Source organism: Trichogramma pretiosum, unplaced genomic scaffold (assembly GCF_000599845.2).
Source record: "Trichogramma pretiosum strain Unisexual culture from Peru unplaced genomic scaffold, Tpre_2.0 scaffold2, whole genome shotgun sequence".
NCBI lineage: Eukaryota > Metazoa > Arthropoda > Insecta > Hymenoptera > Trichogrammatidae > Trichogramma > Trichogramma pretiosum.
Window position 1 is genome coordinate 3,527,239 of NW_019641687.1, and position 26,256 is coordinate 3,553,494.

At 42.0% G+C, this 26,256-nt stretch overlaps 3 protein-coding genes across 6 annotated transcripts in view; 2 read left to right on the top strand and 1 right to left on the bottom strand.

Moving 5' to 3' along the window:
- The first annotated feature begins 124 nt into the window (after nt 1–124).
- On the top strand, nt 125–6,609 carry LOC106658771 (steroidogenic acute regulatory protein-like). 2 transcript variants are annotated; one of them, XM_014380882.2, is made up of 11 exons: nt 125–439; nt 2,609–2,994; nt 3,079–3,159; nt 3,249–3,326; nt 3,606–3,659; nt 3,738–3,870; nt 3,945–4,153; nt 4,816–4,968; nt 5,049–5,153; nt 5,223–5,398; nt 5,473–6,609. In XM_014380882.2, the coding sequence occupies exons 2-11, from the start codon at nt 2,725–2,727 to the stop codon at nt 5,663–5,665; spliced, it is 1,452 nt and encodes a 483-aa protein (XP_014236368.1). In that variant the 5' UTR covers nt 125–439; nt 2,609–2,724; the 3' UTR covers nt 5,666–6,609. The 2 variants fall into 2 exon arrangements, with proteins under 2 accessions (XP_014236368.1, XP_014236369.1); XM_014380883.2 differs by lacking the exon at nt 125–439 and adding an exon at nt 703–809.
- Nucleotides 6,610–12,295: 5,686 nt separating this feature from the next.
- The window catches only part of LOC106658610 (diacylglycerol kinase 1), a 64,176-nt gene continuing 50,215 nt past the window's right edge, over nt 12,296–26,256 (top strand). For all 3 annotated transcript variants that reach the window (XM_014380625.2, XM_023461384.1, XM_014380626.2), the window contains exon 1: nt 12,296–12,648. The gene's annotated coding sequence lies outside the window, so the exon portion shown is untranslated. The remainder of the gene's footprint in view (nt 12,649–26,256) is intronic.
- On the bottom strand, nt 23,526–24,907 carry LOC106658567 (trypsin-6-like). Its single transcript, XM_014380570.2, has 6 exons — nt 24,828–24,907; nt 24,701–24,750; nt 24,514–24,599; nt 24,270–24,417; nt 24,056–24,178; nt 23,526–23,956 (listed from the first exon to the last, which is right to left on the bottom strand). The coding sequence occupies exons 1-6, from the start codon at nt 24,883–24,885 to the stop codon at nt 23,639–23,641; spliced, it is 783 nt and encodes a 260-aa protein (XP_014236056.2). The 5' UTR covers nt 24,886–24,907; the 3' UTR covers nt 23,526–23,638.

Here is a 26,256-nt window from a genome sequence, read left to right on the forward strand (position 1 = left end):
CCGCAGTGCAATGCTCTCCAGCAAGTACCGCCGCTCGTAGCTCGAGTCGGTAACTAAACGTCGTATCGGGAATGCCGTCAGCTGCGCAGCGAAACATACTCACAGAGGCACACTCACACACGTACACCTAGGCAGTAGTGCTCCTAAATAGTCGTACACACACGCCACCAGTCAGTAAGTCTCTATAGCTTGGCTTCGTAGCGTATACTATCGTGCACCGTGTGTATATATTTACAAAGGAAAAATTCGCCTTCATTGAATAAACATTGCCGCCGTGTGATTGTCGCGCAGGAATGCAAGTGATTCGCACGATTTCGGCTCGGCTGCAGGCCTCGGGCTCGTGCGCCTCGTCGTTGCAGCACGAATTATAATACAATAGGCGAGAAAAAAATCACTCGCAGCTCGAGCAGAGCCAGCGGAGAGATCAACAGCGAGGAAGGTAAATCAATGCACTTTTTCTGCATCTCGTAAGCGAAGGAGAGTCTGCGTGTTGTCATATACGTGCCAGTGCGTGAGTGCGTGAAGAGAGAGAGAGAGAGATTTACTAACGCGATTGACGCCAATTAAACATCGTCGTCATCTATCGCCTTGAATGAAATAGCTTTTCCTCTATCCGAGTCCGAGTCGACTGATCTGTATTGTCAACTAGTGACAACACCAGTTGAGGTTATGTTTTTCAAGCAGCAGCAAATTTGTTTGTTCGAGCTGCTGCTCTTTGTTTTGGTTTCGCTTATCAGTGCGTGAAAGGTGTCAACGCACAGTGAATGAACGCCAGTTCGTGCATGCGGGTGTATCGCGAGATTTTCGAGGTGCGTGAAATATTTTTCACATAAATTGCAACGCGATGACACGGAAAAAAGTGTTTATTTGACAAGTGCGTGATTAATTGATACAGAAATACAGGGTATACGTCGATGCGTCATAATGCCTTCGACATAATTCATATCTTATTTTTTGTTCGATTCGAGCATTACGCATAGTCTTGCAGTAGAAGAAAAATTTCGCAATAATTCCATCTCAGCACTTATTTCATGGACATTCGATACCAATTGTTGGTCCCGTATCGCAAAATTCGATCGCGCATTGTTATTATAAGGATTCCAAAAATAAGCCCGATTATCACAAAGCGCACGACCGATAAGATAGCGTTCTTTGACGTATCGAGTCGCTTAGTTTTTGGTCACTGAACAACGCTGCCCTGCAAAGTTCACTGTGTCATTTGAGAATCAAATTTTAAAGTCTTTTTATTGTGCGTTTGGCTCCACTTGGGTAATACAAGCCGAAGCTAGAAGAGATTTGATATGAAAAAGCTGACTTAGAACTTTCAAAATCTACTGTTACAATCATACTACCTTAAACTTATAAGTTCAGAACTGGACCCTCAAAGTACCAAAGTCTTATCAGATTGAATATTTGTTCAAAACTAAGCCTAAATTATCAAAAAAGACTTGCAACAATTTTGAAGTAAAATATAGAACTTGTGTCAACCGTATATCGAAGAAATCGTTCATATCTTACAACTAAAAGTATTTGGTTCGGTCTGATTTTTCTATATATAACAAATTAAAATTGAATACATTTTAATATTTGTGTGTCAAGAAATAATAACTATAAAAAAAAAATTTTTTTCATTTTAAGTAAAAACGTATTTTGAGTCATATGAAAATTGTTGTTATTAATTTAATACCAATGCAATATGAATAAGTGTAAAAATTTAACAATTGGACTATTTACATATTTTTGCAGTTATGAATTTCTGAATCACATTTTTCTTAAAATTATTGAATGTTACATTTTAAAACTTTATTTTCCATTAAATTACATTTTTAATAAAACTATTTTTTTCAAAAAAGATTTTTCAAATCAATTGAGTTACAAAAGCTCTTTATAGAAATGTTTAATATAAATAATGGCCTAATGGCCTAAAAATTCTACTTAAAACGTTTAAAAATATTTAACCCTTAAATGGTTTGTTTTTGGTAATTTTACTGTTGCAATTAACAAATAAATATTAAATAATTAAGCGATTAATCAATTGTTTCAAGCACTTTTTATCAGTTTTCAACTACTATAAACACACTAGGTGAGCGTTAACTCTATCCGGCCCAACAGAGCGGTGGGACGAGGATAAGCATAAGAAATTCTATCGGACAGAATTACGCCTAATGTACGATAATTCCGCTTTATAAACTTCCACCACTAGATGGCGAGTACCATAATCAATTAATCTGCAAGTGCCAAAGTGGAAATATTTGTATAAGTAAAGCACGGTTTTGAATATCAGTATTTTCAATTCTTTCTTTATGGATCGACTGAAAATAAGAAAAAAATATCCTGGCATCGTTTAGCTCCGACATTGCATTAAAACACGATCGAAAGAGATGGTTTAATGTCATCTTAAAGATTATAATCATTTTACTTAGAATCTGAGGAAGAGGCTTGAAAAAAATTTCCAAGTACTAAAATTGTTGATGAACAAAATTGTGATAGTATCATTTCCTGAAAAAAAATACGACTGAATGAAATAATACTAATCTAAATACATACGCTGGAGTTCTATCGCGTTTCATCCTAAATTCGCTGTGACAAGAACGTTTTTGAATTGCAGTGATGTCTGATGACTAGAAAAGCTTCTCAGCACCAAACTGCCATAAACGAGGTCTCGCTCGAAATCACCTCGCCTCATCGTACCTTCAGGACGAAAGCGCAACACATCAGTTCCAAATGCAGTCGACGGAGGCCGACAGACATCTGCGCCAAACGCTCGAAGACCGGCGGCTTCGGCTCGTGGCCGAGTCGTTTCTGAACGCGTCGCTGAACTCCCAACAGACGAGCTACACGCAAAGCATCCGAACCCCCGACAGCGTCTTGAGCGATGCCCTCCTGGCCGGGGCACGGCACAATGGCCGCATGTCGAACGTTCGGAGATTTTTTTGTTTATTCGTTACGTTCGACTTGCTATTGACCACGCTCATGTGGCTGATCTGTATCATGGTAAATAAACATGACACATTTCTGGGATATAGATTCAGTGCAACGATATTCATTTGATTAATCGCACTTTTTTTACGCATGCAGATATCGGGTGCAAATGTACGAGCAGCATTTGAGGAACAAATTATACATTATCAAATATCCACCTCATTGTTCGACATTGTGGTAAATATATTTTACTAATCCCAGTTTAATACCCTCTATTAAATTAATTAATTAATGTTATCGATCAATTTTAAATGTTTTTTTGACAGATGGCTGCTGCTTGTAGATTCACGATCCTGTTGTTATTTTACGCACTTTTGCATTTAGAACATTGGTTTATCGTAGCCGTAAGTTATAATACCCATTACACTTACGGAAATCCGTGCCCCAACCCAAAATTTAAATTTTCAAAAAAGTTTTCTAAAACTGCTATTGAATATTTCTCTAAAAAGCTCTAAGGGAACCTTAAGAACAAAAAAATTAATGTTTCCCAGGGGCTTTTTAGAGAAATCTTCAGTAGTAGATTTAGAAAACCATGTTTGAAAATTCGAATTTTGGGCTCAGGTACGGATTTTCTTAAAATTAAAAAATTTTCTTACCGTTAACATTTTTAAAACATTTTGCAGTTGTCAACTACTCTAACTTGTGCCTTATTACTCGCCAAAGTCTTTCTTTACGACGTAAGTATATCAATTGTACGATTTCGTAAGAAAAATATTTAGGTAAGAGCATAATGATCATTATTACATCAATTTTAGTGGGCTCAATCCAGTCAACCAGTTTTTCAAGTTCTTCTAATTCTAACGTCGTTCGTACTTGTGTGGGGTGAAGTATGGTTTTTGGACATCAAAGTCATTCCTCAAGAAGTTCAAGCCAGGCAGTGGTTTTTTGGTAAATATGTCCAATCAAAAAATTCAATAATAAATCATGGCAAATTCCTGCTAACACGTTGATATTTTAATTAGGTGGTTATAGCGGCGATATAGAAAGATCGCCGTTACTAGGTCCACCAACAATATCAGCTTCAGTGCCACAGATGGACAATCCTGGACATTTTTACACGCCCATGGATTCGCCCGAGATCTCGGACGATGAAGGCGACGGAACTGATCGGAGTAAAAACGCTACTGATGGATTTCCTGCTATCGTAGATGTCAAGTTTTCGCCCGAAAAGGTATTGATTAATTTTGATTCCGGACACACATGTCAAGATTATGCCCGATAAAAGCAACGTGTAGACGAGAAATACGCTCATTTGAATTCGCGAAACAAGGGGAATTTTTTAATAAAAATATTGCAAACACGTGCTCAAGTGCAAAGGATCTGCGAGCGGATAACATTGCACTGGCTGTTGATATATAAACTTACTTTGCATAAGTAAGATAATTAAATTTTTGATAAATATTTTCTTCATTGATTGCCATGCGAGTACGATCAGGAAATGACGAATCTACTGATAAATCGCTCGCCAGGAAGATACTTAACCCGAGATTTTTTTTAACAAAGTTCAGTTACATCGAGTCACAGTTGCTAGAAGGATCAAACACTTTTCTTAGCCCAACACATTTATTCGAGCTCAAACAACATTTTTTATTGTTTCTATGTGTATTGTTATTTGATTTAACCGTGATCGGGTGTTAAATATCTAAAATGAATTACTTACGAAACTTTTATCTCGGACATTTGTACAGAACCGAAATAGTATGCATCGAGCCAAGACTAGAGAAAAAAAATAATGTAGAACATGAGGTGTGCTTTCTATAGATTATTTACTTCACATAGTTCGACATGAAGTTTTTCAATTTGAATATTTATTAATACTTAAATAATTTTCAGATTGAAGAATATAAAAGTCATGTTCCTAATTTATTGGAAACATCGTACAAAATATTATTATCAAATGAATGGAAAGTTGAAAAAGTGACTCCAGAAGGCGACGAAATCGCTAGTATGACGCTCAAACATGGAAAAAAAATATTTCGAATTACGGTAACTTTAAAAATGAAACTAAATCAAGTGAAATTATACTACAAGAGTAAAAAATTAATGATATTAATTTTTATACTTAGGGAACAATAAACACTGCGCCAGATAAGCTGATTAATAGTTTATATGAAAATATTGAATCAAGCCCCACTTGGAACCCAAATATTAGTGAAGTGAAAAAAATTCACGTAAATACACTTCAATAGTTTAATTTGCTACCTATTTTATTGTATTACATCATAAAATTTTGTCCTTAGGTAATGGATGATAATACAGACATTGTTTATCAATCTACAGCGACTTTAGGAAAAGGAGCTATTGGAGCTAGAGATTTCATTATTTTAAGACATAGAGGAAAGTACGATGCATACCACATGTCAACTGGCATGTCTGTTAACTGTAGTTCTATTCCAAACAGAAAACATTTTGTGAGGTACAGCAAAAATTCAATCATTATGAAAATTATCAATTACATTTTTTTCAATTAAATATTTTACTTTTTTTCAGAGCCGAAAGTGGTGTATCATTCTTTGCCTCGCGGCGCCTAGAAAACGACTCAAATAAATGCCAATTCATATGGGTAGTGAATACCGATCTCAAGGGCTGGATCCCTCAGAAAATAGTCGATATGAGTATGCACATGGGTATAATGGAATTCATGACGTCGCTGAGAAATTATTCACAGATCATAAGAGACTGACATGACGACAATTGCCCCACACGTGCATCAAATTGGACTTGTCGCAGTGGCAAACTAGTAAAAGACTTGAACACAGAAACTTATGATATAAGGATACTGTAAACAAAAAAAATTTGGCTCAGTGCAGCTTTTCGAACAAAGTAATTAAACGAGTACTTTTCTAGTACCCCAAATTACGCATGGTGAATAATCACACCGTCGATTGTTCACAATAACTTTGATGTTTGTGTTTAGAAAATAATCGAGACTCTTGTAAAACGTTCGCGACTTTTGCAATGTGTTGTAAACAGAAAAAAATTGAATAATCAATTTTTGATTTTTATATTTTTGTTACAGCGCTATATTTATAACTGTTTTCAGTAATTTCATTGTGTATAAAGTAAAAAACAAGGAAATATTTATCTTTATCTCTATCATATTACAGCACTCCGAGTTGTATAATAATTTTTTGACGGAAATATTGTGTGATGAATGTTATTGTGATAACGTTTTATAAGGAAGTTATCTTCGAGTGTAAAAATCAATTTTGATAACAAAATGTTGTAAATAAATTTATTATAAGTTAAATTAGAAAAAAATTTAAAGCTATTGTTTAAGCTGTGAAAATGCGCTTCAACCAAAAAGTATGTGTACTTCAAGTCATACTGATTATGTATAAGTTCATGTGAATTTCGACGATTTTTAGACTGTAGTAATAGAGAAAAGTGTAAATATGAATTTTGAACGTATCAAATATTGTTCAGAATAGAAATTATATGAAATTTTATCATGTACATTTAAAAGAAGTAGTGTTATACAAGTGGTAGAATATATTTATTAATTTATTGTGTTATATTTATCGTGAAATCAAAAAGTTCATATGTTCATCTTCATTTTTGATACCAAGAAAAAATAACGATAATGTTATTTAGCTTCTAAAATGAATAAAACGAATTGAAAACTGATATGCCTAGCATTTATTATATTAATCCTTATTGAAATTAAATTCCCGAGCATGATACATAATTCTAATTTAAAAATTTTTTTTTTTAATTTCATTCCAAATTAGAAAGTTTTGTCAAATTTTTTGCTAATTTTCCTGTTAATTTATCCACCTCTCGAGATTTTAATTGATTCGATAAAACGTATAAGAGGAATATCGAAGCTTTTTGCACAGATTCCGTTATTCGCATTTTATGCAATTCACGCTAAAGTAAAAAGTACCTTCTAGTGTTCATTAATCTCCAATACATTCCACGAGAGTTTTTATGAAAAACCTCTTCCTTTATAATATCCATTCATTCTTATGCGGAATATACAAGCGGAAAATGTGGAGAGGAGCTAATCCACGTTAAAGTAAGAACTAGTTGCATTGAGATTTCGAAAGCTCCCAAACGTAAAGGTCAATTCGGATGACCTTGATCAGTCTCAAACTTTCATACTTGATCCTTTATAGGGCGGGACAATATAAAAAAAAGGTTGGCTCGCGCTCCGTTGACGCGGCGACAATAAAGCTTACAATGAAAAAAAAAGAAAAATAAAAGCGAGAAACGCGAGCACAATACGCGGCGAAACGAAAGTGAGAGCGAAATGCGCCGAGACGCTGCCCACGACACTCTGCTGTCTTCGTCGCGGTGCTATGTTACCAGGAGGCCAGGAAACGCGAGGAGCCGTACCATATGCAATCGTGCATATCTCTCGGCGGCGCGTCGGTAACTTACCTAGCCGGGCGAGCTCTTGGCGATTGCTGCGCTCCGCGTAGGAATCGAATCCCGAACTCGCGACTCTGGCTCTACCCGCGCCGGACGATCCCGCGAGCCGCGAAAGAGGAGAGCGCCCACAGCCGCGCGTGTCTTTGAAAGCACGTGTGCACGCGACTGCGAGCGCGCGCTTGCGCTCGCATACATGACTGCAATCGTGCGAGTCGTGACTCGAGTGTAGTACACGTATTGTGTACAAACTGAGATTTGTACAACAGTTGAATGGTTTCGAATGTGCCTTTTTCCTCGATTTCTTTTCCATTATTATTTTTCAAACGAACGAATTCTTATGTATTTTTGTTTTTCATCTTTTTTTAAGTAAATTTATGTATAAAATCGTATACTTCACTGCATTGAATATTTTGGATTTTCTTGTAAAAATCGTCGGTTCTTATATTCTTTTTTTTTCTAGATTTTTTCCTTTCACTTTCTAAACTGCATATTTTGAGATGATGAAAATGGAGGAATAGCCTGATTTTTAAGAACAATACACCGTCCTTTTGAAAAAATAATCGAAAGTTGTAGTTAATGTCACCTCAGCTTATTCTGCCATAATGTAGAGCATAACAAGCTCCCCTCGACCGAGTATAGCGAATAAAGCGTGCATTACTGGTATAAATAACGACCATCGTGCGGTGCACTTGATACATCGGTGCCGATCATGCAAGCTAGCAATGCGAGAGCTATACTTAACGTCGCGCAGCTCGAGGCTCGACACGCAAACACCACTGTACATTGGCTTGTTGCATGTTATGTTGTGCGCCGCTGCCGCCGCTGCTCGTCGCGTGCCTCGAGCTGATAATCAAAAGAGCCGAGGAAAAAATGCTCTTCCTACCACCACCAAGCTGCATGTACCCATACCACTAGACCGCTGCTGCTGCTGCTGCTGCTCCTCGTCATTTTGCAGGCTGGCGCTTTCGTCTTTCGTTTTTTGCACGCTCCTGCTCATGCGCGACTCGGGACAGCTCCATTTACTGCTGCTACACTGATACAAATCGTTCCAAACTCGCCTTATAAGGGCATAACCGGGCGCATACTTGATTCGTGCGAGCGGCTCTACTCTGTGTGCTATGCGCGAGCTCTATACTGGCTTGTATTATACGTGCAGCTTGGCTTGGCGCGGCTAGTGCTGCCGCAAGCTTTGCGCAGGTGCAGCTCGTGGCGGCGAATAGGCGCCAACAACGCCAGCCAGCTCCGATGCGCCTCCGAGCCTTTTCCGACTGCATGAGATACTGATAGCGGCGCGTCGATATCAAATGCTCGTGGCGCGTTTGTTATTTCCATGACAAAGAGTGCGAGAAGAGGCGCTCTTCTAACGCGCAATTTTACCCTTTGCTCGCGACTCCGCTTTCACGTTGTACGCGGGCCTTTTATTAATTTTTTTGAAGGATCGAATACCCTTGTTTGACTCTAACGACTCCTTTTTCTATTTGCAGAGCTCGTTTTCACTGGGAATTTGTTATTTGAGAATTCAACTAAACAGCTTTTCACTTTCTCGCGTTCGCACGAATTCATACTTCGTACAACTCTAAAATTAATTTTCAACTTTGAATTATAATTTTCCTTTTGCGAGCTGAGCTCGCTTTCAAATGTTAAAAGTTAATGGCAACTGACGTGAAATCGTGCAGGTACCCTAAACTATATCGTTCTAAATAAATTACCAAACCAAAGGCTCGGGTGAAAATTGCTCATAGAAACATCGAGTATTTGAACTCTTACGATTTCCAAAGTACTTATATCCACGAGTAAGTATAACGCGCTTTTACGTTCATAGCCGCGTTTTTTGGTCGTTATACCCTGCACGCTGGAAATACTATAGAGAGATAATTGATGGTACGGAGCTCATATCGAGCTCGTAAATTTTTTATTGGCCGTTAGCGTCTTAGCGAGGAGGAGAAAAAAAAAGTTAATACATTCAAATCGAGTTAATAAACGTATCGCTGTAACGACTCTAAAAGTTGCGAACTTGAGTTTGATCGCGATATAATTAGATGTAACGACGTTGAGCCTGCTGCTGCAGTTACCATCCATAATTCTCAAAGTAGAATGTTTTACACGTGGCTTTTACATGGTCTATTAATTTTCATGATCGCACGTATGTAAAATAAACCATTTTAACTACCTGCGCGATGCCGCGCACTCGCTGCCATACACACACACACACACACTCGTGCGCAGCCTTCCCGTCGCTCGAAAGCCAGCTTAGAGAATCGTGTATTTTTATTTAAATACAATAATATCGCGCGCCGACACGAGAGATTATTAAGAACGCAGCTCGCATGTATATGCGTTCGTCTCTCTCTCTGGTCTTGAGCAATCGACGCTTGCATCATCGAATTCTCGGCTATCGGCGGAGGAAAAAAAACGTGTTAGCGCGTCGTGTATCGTCATGCAGACACACACAAACACACACACACGCTGAGTCGCGCGTATTGCATTCGAAAAATCGGGTGACATCATTTATGCATAATTCGTTTGATTTGCCGTGTGTAATGGCTCTATGAACGCTATTGATTCCTGATAACTTTTGCAAAATTCACTTTGTCGTATTTTTACAATAAATTGCACTTTATACCACATCACATGTATGCTATATACAACTGCCAGTAATTTAATGAAAGATAAAGACAATCGACTTTTTTAGTTTAATGCTCGGGCGCGCGCGGGAGAGCTCAAAGATTCGCGAACCAAACTGCATTAACGCGTATTTACACCGTTCGAGGGGGCACAGATTGGATTATAACTCGAAATTATACGCCGCGTATATATTCGAGCGCTGCGTACGCGCGCGCCTACGTACGAATGTGTGAGTGGCTGCGGGTTTACATATATCAGCGAGCTGCGCGCCGATTTATAGTTTAAAAGCGCGCAGCTCGTCGTCGTGTGCAGTACCACAGCTATATACTGTACGTTGGCGACGCGCTCTCGAGCGCAGTAATTGCAAGCTACCTGCGCCAGCTTATAATTCTCTGTTAAAACACCAGCTAATTAATACGTTAATTACGACAGCTTTTTTTCTCTCGTTCGCTCTCTTTTCGTTTTAATTCTAAGCAAATAATGTATGCGCGCGCGGGTCCTTGATATATTGGGTAGAGATGTAATCGATACGAGGCACGTAATATATATTTAGCCCGGAGATCAGGATGAGATTGAAAAGCGTAATTTGCCGGAGAGTCATTACAAAATTTTAACCGCTCGGGGTGGAAGTTTACACGCGTCATGGGCAGCGCCGCGTAGGAGCTCTCTCTCTCTCGTTGACACATCATTTAATGAAAATCGAATTTTAATTGATTTTTAAATTTATCAATCGCGCGTGAGCGCGGCGAGAGATTGCGATTCATGAATATTCGCTGCTGCAGCCAGCGATCCAAGCGGACAACAAGCTCTCGCCGCGTGTCAGCGAGCTTCTAATCAAAAAACGATCGACGATGACGCACGTTCCGGAAGAAAGTTAAAGAAAATTCCTATCCTCCGGGCGAGGCCGCGATTAATTGCTCGTTTTACATACTCCGAGGCTACGTATCCTGCAGCCCTTTGTGCGTGGCCTAGCGCTCCCGTAAAACAATTGTAACAAGCTGCGAGGCTGCGAATAAAACGATGATATAAAAGGAGGATCGGCTGCGTACGTACATAGATGCGCTAATGAAATTCGCGAGCGCGCGCCCAGAGTCGAGAGAGCAGAAACGAGAGATAACGAGGAGCTGCAAAGTGCGCCGAGCGTGTAAACGCGGCGGGCGCGTATAAGGATATACATGTGCGTGTTATACATGGAGTACGCGCAGCGAGTAGCGCAGCGCCGGATTGCATTAATGACCCCGAAGCTTGATTAATGTGCGCATGCACAAATATGAGCACGTGGCGCGGCGCAACGCCAGTTTATGTGTACATAAACTTAGCAAAGTGTAAAGCAGCCACCGCCGTCGCTTGGCTCTCTCTCTCTCTCGGCTTGCCTGAACACGATCTACATAGCCGCGTGCAGTGGCATAGAATACTTTGCCCTGTGCAGTGTGTGTGTGAGAGAGAGAGAGAGGGAGATTGAAAGGAAAGCAGAGCTTTCTGCGCGAGCGGCTCAAGCGATTTGGAAAATTCGAAATTCAAGTGGCGTGAAGCGAACTCGATCAAGCGTCTGCTGCGGGACGCTTTGAGCTCTCTTTCTCTCTCTCGTTCTTGCGGCGGAGAATGAAAAATCCAATCGGCGTGACCGGTGTCAAAGAATAGTGGCACACGCGTACATCACCCATATACATCTATCTATCTATCTCTGCGCGCGCGCGCGGGGTCAGGCAATTTTCGGAGTCACCCTCGCAGCCGCCGCCTGGCAACAAAACGAATCGGAAACACGTTGATTGAATAATATTTCGTTTTTGCAAGCTCGCGTTACTTACAAAAGCTCATAATCGAGATTAATCGTGTTTGCATGACGCACAAATCCCCGACAAGACACACACGGCTCGGGCTGCCGTTCTCGCGTTACAAAATAATGTTCGAGCTCCGAAACAGATTGATGGATCCGAGCCGAGCTACTGGCGCGCGCGATCGTAATAACAATCCCGGGCTAACAATCTCGAACGTCAAAGAAAACAAAAGCTCGTGGACTGATCGTACGGGAGAAGAAAGAATGTTGTACGTACGCGCCCTACCCTCATACACACGAAGGAATATGAGTAAGAGAGAGCTTTGTATAAGGTATATATGAAAGCTCTCGAACTATAGCATGGAAAACGTCGCGATCCTAAAGCACATCTCTGCGGCCACGCGCCGGCGCAGGTGCTGCTGCTGCTACTGCTTCCTTCAGCATGAGCAGAAACTCGCGCGCGCCGAGCCACCACGAGCGCCGATTCGCGCGACACGAGTCAAACGCGCCGCCGTCGCCGTCAGTCGGTCTCACGCCTTACGCGTGTGCGCACGTCTCAGCCCTCCACCCGAGTTTACGCACATACGCTTACGCACGCGTTAACACTTGTATAGTTTTTGATCGTTCTTTTCCTCGTGTCGTCTGTCATGATGTCGATGAATTTTGAAACAAATATAGAGAGAAGCGAAAACGAGACTTTGATTGACAATCTGTGCCAGAACTAGATCGGGGGTTCGATAGAAAACAAAACGTTGAAATTATTGCGGCGAGTGAGTGATTTGTTTATCATGACGATGTCTACCACGAGGATATGGCTGAGAATCGATCGAACGGCCGTGCCGGACTCACGCAAGAAGCGCAAAAGTCAACTCATGTCGGAGTAAAAAGAGGTATTTCGAGTTTTTGGCTACTTCTTAAACTATATAATAATATGTACAAGCGGCGCAGCTGCAAGCAAGGAGCGGCAGCAAAACATGTGTTGACAGTCGGAGGCACGTTGACTCGACGTATATAGTATACGTATACGTACACGCGCGCTCTCGCCCCGACACCCACGTTCGCATTTGCATTTACAGCTTGGCGACTACTGTGCGGCGACGTTCGATTTCTTGCACTTTTCATTCTAATTTGATCGCTTTATCGAGCGAGTACGTATTATAATTTTCATTCGTTTCGCTGCATTATATATCTGCTGGGATAAACTTCTGCGCCATTCGGCCGCCTGATGTGTACAAAAAAGATAAATCGCATGCGGCAATTTCGTCAGAATTTTCTCAGCGGAGAAATATTCCAGGAGTGAGAGAAATTTACAGCGCAGAGGCACGCGGCAAAAATGTGCGCGCCCCAATGCATGCCTGTGCATGCAAATTATTCATCGTGAAATTTCGCGCTGACGCAGTAATGAGCGCGCGAGGAAATTATATTAATAAGCTCGTTCGATACTTGAGACATAAAAGCAAAGTTTCTTCGTGCATATCTGAGTGCAGCACTGCGCTGCAGCTGTCTTGCGATGACTCCTCCCGCGTGTTTACCTAGAGTTCACCTCTTATCGTCCCTCATGGCTCGCTCGCTCGCTCCCTCCTCTGTATCTCGTCTCTCTCTCTCTCTTACGCTTGTGCAGGTGCTCGAATCAGCTTTATTAGTAAACATCCCGGGCAAACTATCAAGTGGTTATCTTTGAACCGTTATTTATCGTGAATTAAGAGTGATATGACTTACTTGCATCTTTTTTCCGTACACTCGTAATCCTGACTTTTCAAACAATTTTATATTCTGAAGGAAATTACGTGCCTTTCTCGAGATAATCCTTTTTGCGCAAAATTCAAGGTAAACTCGTGTTTTTTTCCATCTCATGTGATGAACCAATTTTTCTTTTTTGTCTCTCTCTCTCTCTCTCTCACTCGACGCGCTTGCCGTTATCTGCTGTGATAAAGTACGTGAGCCGAGTTTCAGGATGCTGCAATGCTGATTCGCTTCTTCTATGCTTTTTTTATAAGTTTTCTTCCATTTCAAGCTGATTTGTTTTGTCTCTGCGAAAACTACTCTCTGCCACATTATAAAGTAACAATACAACTTGGGAGTTTAGAATTTTTCGTTTTAGAAGTTCATATCGTGTAAAGAAAAAGTATTTCTACACACGAGCACAATTCGATTATAGCACTTTATTCGCAATTGATCTCTTGCACTATTCTTTCTGGTCGATTTGTTCTGCGCCATGCTTCAACGTTAACGCTGAAAAATGAGGCTTCGGTACGTCTTCTGGGACATGGCAATAACAACGACGGACGCTAAAAGTCATTAATTATTCGCGTGCACGCTTGTACATAGGTGAGAGCAGCAGCAACAGCAGCAGAGAGAGATGCCAAAAAATGCCGTTGGCTCGGAAAGTCAATAATCAAAACACACGCGTGAAAAGCTGTTCATTTTTTTTTTTTTTTCATATTTTTGGCCCTTTTTATTTGTGACAGGCAGCCAAGCATCCTGCCGATCTGCACGCGCGCGCACGGATGCTTTTTTGCTGTCCATAAGCTTTTTCGAGCAAACATGTTAAAACGTCAAAGTTGATCTCGCTCTTTCGACGAGGATCATGCGTGCTGTGTGTACACGTGGATTGTCGCCGCTGTTTTTTTCTTCGTCATGAAATCCATCACTCGATCGCGCATTATGGTCGCGCGCGCGCATTAAAACGCTCGTTGCTCTATGTTTTGGCAAAGAAAACTTGGCGTAAATGATATTTCATCGATAGGAACACAATACTCGTTCTCAAGCTCTTTCTTTTTCTCTCGAAGAACAGCTGACGGTCAAAGAAAAGCTCGTTTATTTCAACTAGCTCATTACGCTGGAAAACTTCAAGCTATTGAATCTCTATATAGAGAATTCAAAACGATGAATCAAATATCATTTTTTGTAATTCAAGCATGAATTTTGGTTCTTGACAAGCCGAGCTTTTTTCAAAAGAAAAGTTTCCACGAGCTGCTGCTCCATTGCATTATCTCCGCGTGAGAATCTACGATTTTAGCAGCGATGATTCTCACGGGCAGGGCTGAAATTCTGTAGAAGCTGCGACCCGTTTTGCTCTCGCTCTTTTTTCCTCGCGCAAGCAAATGAAAAAAGCGATGGGCGCGTCGTATCTGATTTAGTTTAAAATTGCTCGAAACCCACATTCCGTAACTTAATCCACTACACGCTATGTCTGACCATATAGTGGCTTTATTCCGCAATTTCGTTCGAGATTCGATTTAAAATTGGCTTTGCGTCAAAGTGTGTATAGGTGTCTGTACGTGTATACGTGTGCCGTTCCCACAGAATGCGAGAATCGACTTTTAAAGGTTTTTACACGCGCACGCTGCAGTGTGTAAAGCGTGAACGCTCGCGCGCGCGAAAAAAGGAAACTTTTTTTTGTGTAAAGTCGTTTCTGCAGCGTGGCGAGTTTTACCCGCAATTGCGCGCGTGGGGAAAAGTAGGAAATGCAACGAGTTTATATATGATTTAGAAAAGTAAATTCCGGACTCGCTACCCTGCCGCTGCAGCCGTCCCACAGGATGCCGAGCTCTGAAGGAACGTTAAATGATCGCCAAACTTTTAGAGCAGCTTTCGGATGACGAGTAAACGACGGTTCGATGTACTATAGCAACGCCGTCGATGTGCGTACACGGGCCGGCCGAGAAAATAAAAATCTTAATCCGTTCGAGAGCTTTTCGCCGTCCTGCGGTCGGATCGGTTCTCCGCAGCCCATCAGCTTTGAAAATCTGATAAGAAGTTCGCCTCGTTTTCATTAATTGACCCGGCGAAGACACGCAGCACGAAGTTGCGCTCTGCGCCCGAGAAGTTTTCACACCCGCAGCTTTTCTTTATTGGCTATTGGCCAAAATACAAAACACGAGCTCACCAAGAAAATATCAAGAGAGATGCCAGTCACTTACAAGCGTGAAATAGTATACTCCAGCAGCTTATGGTATTTTTATATATTAACATCAAACATGTGTGTTTGACTAAGCTCCGTTCGCTTTGAAATACGAGACAGTTGTTAATGAAACTGACATTTTTACCGAGGATTATTTGGGATTAATAATATCTCGAGTTTGCCATTTTTATATAAAAGTATGAAAATAAATCATGAGCTCTTGATCGTTTGCTTTAAATAACATGTCAAAAATTATTGAGAATGACACTAATCAATGAAAAAATTAGCGGTCATGAATTACTTATTAAAGAATCGATAAGCCATCTTCAAACAGGTTATTGGTAATATTCTACTCCTTTTTTTGACAAAACTTCTGTATTTTCAATTCATTTTTACTTAGATTCTTACAATATATTTTAAGCTCAATATTTTATGGAAATTTCACAAAGATGACTATGCATCCCTATTTTTAGAATCGTACTTTGACTTATACAATAGCTTTCATTTTGCTACTTGCAGATTTACAGATAAAAGTCCTCGCCATCTAGTGGTGAAGGCTTGAAATATTATTATTGTATTTAAAGTGGTTAAAAACTGTTTTACATTTTTTTAAATTATAAAATTGTTACCTTCAGGTTATTTCAAATGTGTTTAATATTTTTAACAAATTTGTAGCAAAAATAGCAAAAAATAAGTTAATTAATCGATGGTAATGTTTCTAAAACCTTTCAAATGATGATTTTTCTATCACTAGGCTATTTTTAATTATGAGTATTCCTACCTGGGGTGTGATTCAAAAGATAAGTGGTAAAAAAAATGATTATCATACATTTTTTACCGCTCTGAAAAAAAAAAATTGCACATCACATAAAGACAGCTGTTTTTGTGAACGATTCAAGCTGAATGCAAACAGGACCCATATTTGCAATCATTGGTCTGGCCTTAATTGCAACGTGGTGGCGGGTTTTATATACTTATATAGACCATATAACTCGCCGAGCAGTGTCGCACGTTTATCCCTAAGGCATACAGGGGCGTGTCGGTCTTCCACACTGCTCGCGTAACTTTTTCCTGCTCCTTCCTTTGCCTATACTTGGACTCTTTTTTTTCATCGTTTCACCTCAAATCGCTTTGTTTTTTTGCCATTGAATCGGATCTTTGAAAAATATTCCCATCTTCGTGCGTGAAAGTTATAACAAAACTTACAATTAGGGAATTTATTTTATTCATTTGGGAGCGAAGAATTTATTTTACTGAAAAATAATCTTCACAGCTGTATTTGATTAATATCCTGAATAATTGTATTTTATTAAAAAATTAGTATTACCCGGTTGTGACTTGTAAATTAACTTGTGAAAAAGTATTCGCATCGATAATTTCAATGAAAATGCTTGCAAATAAAATTTTTCACAACAAGTGTCTCTTCAGGCGTAAAAAAGCAAGAATTACAAGTGACTGAAAATAGATACATCTTCTTGTTGAGCAACGCAGTCAATTTACACGCAACACATGATATTATAAATGATTGGCTCGCAAAATGAAAAATATCGTAACGCGAGAGACGCGCGGTAAAAAAAAGAGCGCTACAATATGTTCTTTCGAAACTGATTGATAGCGGCGTTAGATAGTTAAAAACATCCCTGCCATACGATATCTCTCTACCCCCGGGAACGAGAATCCTCTTGTAATAACGACCCTATATATAGGACAGAGGAGCATCGGAGCAGCTTCGCATGAAAAATAGAAATTCATTCTTAAATATAATTTTCTCTCCTCATCCTCGCCCTCTCGGGCTGTGTGCACGTATATATAGGCTCTTTCTCAAGTAGCAGTAGCAGCTAGCGGCAGTGGAACAGGCAGTAGACTCGGTGGCGCGTGTAACTCGCGTCTTCGTTCCAAGGTCGTACAAGGGTCGCCATGACGACGCATATATACGCGATAGCTATGGCGTTTCTTTGCTACTCGTTTTTTTTTCCTGTTTTTTTTCCTCTTCTTTTTTTTCGTTAGTCAGGATGCACGTGCGAAGACACGCTTTTTACGTTTAAACGCTGTAGGTAACGGCTATATTATTATACGGATCCGATGGCTGAATCGCGCCGATACGGTCCTGCGGCAAAAGTATGCAAAGCATCCGCTGCAAGCTGGCGCGAGCGACCTCGAAAGATCAGCCGAGGCACGAATTATTATATATACCACTGCTGTAGCTGCTGCTGCTGCTGGGGAGAGAAAAAGAGAAGACTGCAGTGGCAGAAAAAAAGTGTATCGAGCCACTGCCGCGTCGCCGCCACCGAGTCGTCGTCGTTACTCGTACCTATGTGCGAGACAGCCGCGAGCTTGCACATAACGTATGCGCGGCGGCGGTGGCGGCGACGACGTCGGCACTTTTCATGCACACGCACGCCCAGACTCGGTATTATTTCTCTCTGCGCGGCTCTCTTGCTCTCGCCGCGCGTCGAGTATTGTACGTCATATTCGTCAAGCTCGCTTATACACAGCGCTGGCATATGTACTCCAGACACACAGTTAGTAGTGATACCGATGCTAAGCCAGCACGTATATCCACTGAGCTATGCTACATAGCGCCGCTGCTGCTGCTGCTATTGCGAGCTGGCCTGGGCGATATATAGCAGCTCTATCTCGCGCACACTCCAGTACGTGGGAATTATTCCAAGCATTTTCTCTTTTCCTCGACTTTAATTGAACTGGGAAAGCTGTTTTTATCAGTTGAGCAAAACAAGGGACCTCTCTCTCTCTCTCTCTCGAGCTTTTGCGCGCTTCTTCCCCGAGATTGACGAGTTAAAGTTGCCCATAATTCGAATTGTTTTGAGCGGGCGGCAAAAGCTCCGATTGAGAAAGCATTTCCGGAGGCCGATAGCGAGATTCAATCTATAACGTAATTAATTGGGGGNGGGGGGGGGGGGGGGTAAAAAAGAAGTGCACGAATCTTCAACGATATTGCATACGCGGACTTTGTACATATACCGGTGCGACACTGTAGCGACGAGCAAAAAGCTTATTGCGACTCAGATAGCGAAAATGTCTCTGTGCTGTGAATGCAGTGCGCAGTGCAGTTCAAGAGGGGAAAAAGCTCTTATAAATCACGGGGCGAAGCATCGGCGGCGGCGGCCCCAAGAAAAGCGAGTGCGCCTAGAGTATACTACATATAGAGCCGTATACTCGCTGACTGACGTGAAACGGCAACCCGAATGCAACTTCTGTATCGTCGAATTTTCGACTGTGTGTCGCGCGCTCGTTCGGCGTGCTATAGCGGAGGGGCTGTATATATAGAGCGCGCGAGTCATGTACGCGAGTTAAAGTAAAATTTATCCACGTCGAGCCACGCGCGCCTTTCTCTCTCACTCGAAAATCCTGCGAGACAAGTTCCTGCTGTATGGCCTCTGCTGTGCGACTCTCAGCTGTAAATGTGTATAGGGGGAAAGTCTGGCATCCACAATTTCTTTATAAATTTTCTAAAGTGATGAGATGATTTGTAAAGTATCGAGCTATTTTTTTGAAAGGAATGAATAAATTTGAAAAATTGCATTAACAACAATTTTCTTTACTTCATTTCATCATGAATTTTGCTGCAATCCAGTTTTGTTACACCCTGAGGAATATACGTTGAAAAGAAAAACATTTTTGATTACTCACGAGTAAAGTTTTCAAGCTCTCGGCTACATGACACTGTTTTCAAAATTTAAAAACAATTAAAATTAAGTTTACAATTAACGATGTAATTTCGGGTGGCCCCAAAAGCTCGGCTTTCTCCTTTACGGTTGTGCAGTGCAATCAATGCGCTGGAAATTGCTTTTTTTGTGTAGAACGAGTCCCTCGGTTGAAGGCTTCTACCGATGGATTTAAACGTATTCCTCGATTGCAATAATATTTACAAATAATCAATTTTCCCGATGACGCTGTGTCGCAGCTGTGTATCATATTGTACAGCTCGTTGTAATAGCTTTTAACGATTGCACCATCTAAAATTCCATTGGAAATTTCGACTCTCTCTCTCTCTCTCTCGACTGTTTCAAAGGCACACACGTATAACGCGAAAAAATCGTAATTCTCTGACGTATAAACGTGTATATACGCCGCGCACGTAATAAGCTTGCACGAACGCGAACCCAAAAATACCACTTACGAATTGCATCGAGTTCTCTCTTTTTCTCTCTCTCTCTTTCGCTCTTTCTCCCCGTGGAAAATGCGCAAATCGTTTCCATCATTCGCGGGCGTATATACACAAGCTCTCTCTCACACAGCATCAGCAGCGGTTACTTCTATAAATAAATCAAATCTCGCGCGTACACACACACGCGTAGACAAATTTACACAGACGCAGACTATATATACGTATACACATGCACAATGCACATATATATCCGGCAACCTGTCCGAAAATCTCTCTCTCTCACTCTCGCGTTCGGCGCGATCCCTCGTGAGTTTCTTGGCTCTGATCCAATACCCGCCGCCGTGGCTACACACACACTCGCGCGTGTATATATACGCAAATGAGCAGCAGCGGCGGCGGCGGCGGCGGCGGCAGCGATGCGTGCGTGATGCGCGCACCTCGGCCGTATACAATAAGATGCATAATTAAATGCCGCAGAGTATATATAATATCGTCCCCCGCCCCCCGCTGCACTTCTCTTCTTCCCTCTGGTATTGCGAGTGTGTGTGCATTTGTGTATGCGTGTGTGGGTATAGCTAATTGAACCTGAAAGTCAGTCGGAGAAGTTTCCATTCTACTCGCTGGAGCTCTGCCGCCGCCGCGCACAGCACCCGAGCTTATACATATCCTATGCGCAGGCACACGGCCTCGGGGCGCTCTCTCTCCTCCCCGAGATAGGTAGCGGAAATTCGGTGATTATCTATACTCGACCTGTGCAGTGTGTCTATAAGTCAACTCGCAGGGCTAGCTCCAGTAACCCAGAACAATATGCTATATCTATGCCCGGCGCTATACGTAGTATAGAGCCCCAACAAGGAGGATGCTGCTGCGATCGCAATAACAGAGCAAAGCAACGCGCAGCCAGGCCAGCAGCAGCGCACGCGTGAAATTGCAGCGTAGAGCTTTTTGTCCAAGTCGAGGAAACGAAGGGTTGATTACACGAGCCCGGCCGATTGATTTTCGGCACTTTTATTATACAGTGACCGCATTGTCTCGCCACCTATATATATGCAGCTGTTATAAATAATACAATAATGTTTAGTGGATATAAATATGGAGCTGCTTTTGCAAGGAATTTATCTTTGCAGCCGCACAAAAGCATCTCTAGCTCTCGCTCTAGCCCGAGAGAATTTTCTCCTTTGTGTATGGTGTATACACTCCCACGCGCGTGGCGTACCGTAATCTTTGAAAAGCTTTTCGCGGCGCACGCAGCAAAGGAAAAGGAGTGTAAACGCTAACGAAGTTATTTCACGAATGAATTGTGTATATACCTCTCTCGGTTGTGCAGCGCTGCAGCTAGCTCCAGAGGAAAAGAGAGCGAGGGAGAGAATGGGCTGTGTGCAGATACGCCAGAGAGAGAGAGAGAGAGAGAGAGAGAGAGAGAGAGAGAGAGAGAGAGCGAGTCAAGGATATTTTCCGCTATTGAAATCGTTTGTGACTTGGACTTTTTCTTCCCTCTGCTACGCGCTCGCACGGGTCGCTCTCTCTTTTCCCTCTGAACAGGCTCTGAGCGCCAATTAAAGCGATTGAAGTAATCTTGTTAACATGGGCGAAAAAACGGCGTGTGGCCTAGAGTAGAGTAGTATTCTCTAGGCCAGCAGCAGCATCAGCAGCAGCAGCCTAGCTCTCCATGACTGCGATGAGCCAACGGGATTATTTTGACATTTCGGCCGAACTCGCAAGCTCGCGAGCGGCCCATTTGAAAGTTAAATTTCTCAAAAGTGAATAAGTCGGCCGCCCTGTCGCAGCGAGGGAAAAACTTTATTTCCCCGCTCGCTTGCTTGCTCCTATACGATCCTCGGCTGCAAGTTTCGTATAGTGGTAATAGCACGTAGGTAGTAGTAGTAGTATTATGCTCGCGGATCAATGCCGACGCTCGGCGAATTTCAATAAAAGCGCGTCAATTTCACGCTTTTATCTCGCGAGATCGAGCACACACTATAGTTGCGCGCGTTGTATACGCGCGCGCGAGCGGCGGGATATATCTCGTCGACAAAAGCTCGAGACACAGAGAGACGCGTATAATTCGACGTCTGCAGCGATCAGAGGCAACATTTACGAAAAACACTCAGTTCTCTGCATTCGCTCGGGAAAGGGGAAGGGGGGGCATATAAAAAGCTATACTCGTGCCCTGTAAACAATCGCAAGCTCCGAGACATGCAAACGCAAGAAGCTCGTAAGTTTACAGTATCGCAGGCATCAGGGATCAGAGCCACTGTACGTCGAACGGCATGAAGCCCCGTATAAAGATGTATAACACTTGGGTACTTGATAGATATTTCGGGAGGAGAAAAGTTTGGTCGTGCGCACACGTACAACACGCGTCAATATATACACAGACGAGCGAGAGAGAGAGAAAGAGAGAATCGTAAAAATTTATTCGTATTCGTGCGCGTTGTAAAAAGCTCGAGCGCGTGTTTGTTTATGGCTTACGTATACACGTATATATACTTTATATATATATATGCGCGTTACGGCTCGTCCAAAAGCAAGAAAATTTTCTCGCTCGCCTCTTCCGGAAAAAGGCGCAGCCGAGCGCAGCAATGATAGATTTAACGCGCGCCCGCAGCGACGAAAAAGACAAGCAAAAAAAAACAACGGCGACGACGACGAAGAAGAAGCATTTCATTCGAGTGTATGCTAAATATTCGTTCAACGAGCTATGTAAAGTCCATTAAAGTGCCGCATGCGATGTAAGTTTGAAATTCATATTTAACCCTTGAAGCATATGGCAGGTCAGGAGCACGCGCCACGCGAATCCAGCCGCTCTCATACTCGTCGCAAGCAGCAATAGCAGCAGCAGCAGCAGCAGCGAGAGCTTGTATAATGCGTGTCAGTCGCCAACTCGTTTAACGTGTAATATAGATATATCAGACTCTCTCTCTCTTTCTCTCGTACACATGCACACTCACTCACTCACACACACAGTGCACACGTCGTTATAAACTTCGAACTTGTTTCTAAACTTTTGCGCTCGCGCTCTGCGATGCCATGCACACTCGCATACATATATCCTATATTCGTATACAGCTCGTATATGCATATTCGACAGATACGACGCACGAGCTGCCGCGCGCGACGAGAATATCTGCTGCTAGCTGCTGCTGCTATTGCTGGCCCCCCTCAACAACAATGACAGTATATAGCCGAGTAAACTCGCTCGTGTAATTAAATTCGCATTCACAACTGCGCGAGCACAATCAATTTCATTGATTCTCGCGCCGAGGCAGCGAGCTGGAGCTAAAATAAACTAGCTATAATAACTCGCGCCCGACGGCAGAGTATATAAGAATTCATTTTTCCAAGCCTATATATTCGTATGTAATCGAGGCAGCAGCTCCAGTCCTCAAATTTAGAGCTTATTTGCTGTTTTAGAGCGCGTGGCATATATATGTACGTATGGTTCTCCAGCAACACCAGCAAGGCGATTTATACATTATACGACTCGCTCGCTCGCTCGAGGCTTGACCGACTTGAGAGATTTTGCTTACAAATAACCCGGGACGCGAGCATGTGGTCGCAAAAGCTGCACATTTCTCTCGCTCTCTCCATGCGCCGAGGATTATATAGACGCGCGCCAGAGTTTATGCATGCACTCTGCAGGCTCGACTCTCTCAGCTCTTCGTCGTCTACTTATAACGCGCCGATGTTTAATCTCAAGATGGAGGATTTTCCAAGCATAATCCCTGTAAATATATACACACGATGGCCTGAACTTTATATATTACACAACAATGTTTTCACTCGAGGCTCTGCTGCTGCGCGCAGCTCGATATTGCACATTGTTACGCACTACTACTATCTACTACTACAAGACCAAATTTGTTTCCCGGGATATCCAATCGCGATAGTGGAAAACTTTGGTGTACGTGTCGGGATAGTCCTCGTTGCCCCAGTCGTAGCTCAGGGATATGACGCCGACCAGGTGATTGTCGACTACGGCCGGCCCGCCCGAGTCGCCCTTGCAGACGCCCGACGGTGCGCTCTTGGCGCAGAACTGTATCTCGTGCCGCATCTGCGGCATCTTCAAGTGTCGGAACAGAGCGTCGCAGGCCGAGTCCTCGTCGATCTCCACTTTGGCGCTGTTCAGGTGGCTCGACGCGACGATCTCGTTGAAGTGTCGTTTCTGCGCAGTGACAACATTTTTCGTAACGTTTAGGTGGCAGGAACCTTTTGTAATCGCGCCAAGTTATGCGAATGAAATTGCTCTCGCGATGGAACTTACATCGGGTGAGAACTGACAGCCCATGCCGACTATCTGCATTTTTGTGCCGACCTTGTACACGTCTGCGGAATTCACCACGGCGATGGCATTTTGATTCTCGTTGAAATCGATGTTTCCTTCGACCTGACAACATTTTACAAAAGCCAATAGATTATTTTTCTTTCTCGCTCTCTCTCCTGAGCTTTCCATTTTCTCTTTTCAAAGTAAAACGCACCTCGATCAAAGCGATGTCGTCGTACACTTTATTACGTTTAAAACCTGGATGATTGATGACGTTTTTGATCTTAAAAACTGTGCCACCGGTCTCCTTCGACGACGTGCCAACTCTTATTCGTCCGTGCTGTCGTATGTCTCTGTCGGCGCTGCGCATTTAATTATCGGAAAAAATAATAAGCAATACATAACAAAGCGAGAGAAAGAGAGTCGAGCTTGCGCGTCGCGCGCATACGCAAACGTACTTGAAACAATGGGCAGCCGATACGAGCCACTGCGACGATATTATGGCAGCGCCGCAAATTTGCTTATTGTTGAATTCAAATACTGCCTGGAACATTTTTATAAAATATATATTTCACTTCATTCTCTGCAGAATTTTCCATTGTCGATATAGCAAGATAGAAATAAAAATAAATAAAAATTACTCACCATGTAGGGCGCAAGGTTGATATCGATTTTTTTTCCTCTCAAGACAGGATCTAATAAATCAATATAAAATTTCATTGCATGCGCATGAGAGTTTATTTTATAAATTTCTCGAAATAAAAATTGTTACTTTGATAAGAGCCGGCGATGCATAATGAGAATAATAATATCAAACGCAGCGTCTGCATGGTTGCGATAAAGAAAATGAAGTTTGCCTGCAATTTTGCAAAAGTTGCGCGCTATACTTAGTCGCGCGGCAGCGACTTTTATCTTCGACTTCGAGAGTCATGCTGAAAGTTATTAGTTATTCGTGACCATGTCTCCGCGCGCTTGCGAGTCTTTTAATTCCTCGTTTTCATTGCGAGCAACACGGCAAAGAGTGTATATAAAATCAAAAATACAAAAGATAGTATCTTTGGAATGGAAATTCCTTTGATTTATGCATCGGTTTATTGTTTTCGCCGCAATATTAGACCTCGAGAGCTCACATGCATTATCTAAAAGCTTTTCCATCAAGAATCATTAACTTTTAATACCGCTTAAAGCTCCTATTATTCCTAGTATAATACGCATTCTTCAGATTCATACATATATCATGCAAGCCTCAAGCTTATTTATTTATTGCTTGAGCCTGCGAGCAATCCTTATTGTCCTGCTTAATCAAATTCGTTCGGGCGTAAAAAAGCTTCTCCTCTACTACTTCCTATCTTCTTCTTTCTTTTTTTCCGTCGCTCGACACGATGAACCAGAAAAGAAACGGTATACCAATCGCGATACACAAACGTGGAAGACCAAAAATTAGTTCACCTCGGCAAAGGTGGACAAAAAAAAAGTAGAGGCAAGCGCGAACAATTGCTCCGCAGCCGTAGATGACAAAAATAACTGCGATATACAAGAAACACGCAAGCGTCGAGCAGAAGCAAAAAAAAACAAACGGAATATAAAAAGGCAGAAGTTGAAGGCGCGCTCGCTGCTGCTTTTTTTCTCTCTTTTCTCTCTCTTTGTCGCTGTCTCACCTCTCTCTCTCTCTATAGGTATATCTGTGTGCAGTGTATACACATTTGTATGTGTGGAGGTAGATATAGCGAGCACATACAGTTGTGTCGTCAAGCTTAACGAAGCGTCTCTCTCTCTATATAGCGAAGGCATATCGTTCGTTTTGTTTTCCGTCGTTTCTCCCTGTTTGCGCTTTGTATACAGGCGTGCGCGCGCGCGCGCGCAATAACCGCACACCTCTGAATCGAGCAAATATAGTTATGATATATGCAGTGAAATTTATACTCAGCTATATTTATTAAGAACGCGATTATTAATTAATTTTTTTTTAATATTTTCGAACGTATGCAAGCTTCCGCGGAGCAATCGAATTATTTAATTCGAATTACAGCTCGTACATTTGCAGCCGCGTAATTTCGCTTAAACGAATTACGATTATATGAATTATGCATACGCGATTGTGCCGCTGCATCGATACGTTATTTTACTACTTGTTCGGTTAAAAGTCGTGCGCGCGTTTGATACGAAATTCAAACTCAATTTTATATTACCTTAACTGAGAG

Excerpts from the sequence above, each read along its gene's own strand:
- LOC106658771 (XM_014380882.2), top strand. The coding sequence starts at position 2,725 with ATGCAGTCGACGGAGGCCGACAGACATCTGCGCCAAACGCTCGAAGAC. Across the intron at positions 3,660-3,737 it reads CCAAAGTCTTTCTTTACGAC|TGGGCTCAATCCAGTCAACC; the intron begins GTAAGTATATCA and ends CATCAATTTTAG. Across the intron at positions 4,969-5,048 it reads AAAAAATATTTCGAATTACG|GGAACAATAAACACTGCGCC; the intron begins GTAACTTTAAAA and ends TTTTATACTTAG.
- LOC106658567 (XM_014380570.2), bottom strand. The coding sequence starts at position 24,885 with ATGCAGACGCTGCGTTTGATATTATTATTCTCATTATGCATCGCCGGC. Across the intron at positions 24,751-24,827 it reads CATCGCCGGCTCTTATCAAA|ATCCTGTCTTGAGAGGAAAA; the intron begins GTAACAATTTTT and ends TTGATTTATTAG. Across the intron at positions 24,600-24,700 it reads TCAACCTTGCGCCCTACATG|GCAGTATTTGAATTCAACAA; the intron begins GTGAGTAATTTT and ends AAAATGTTCCAG.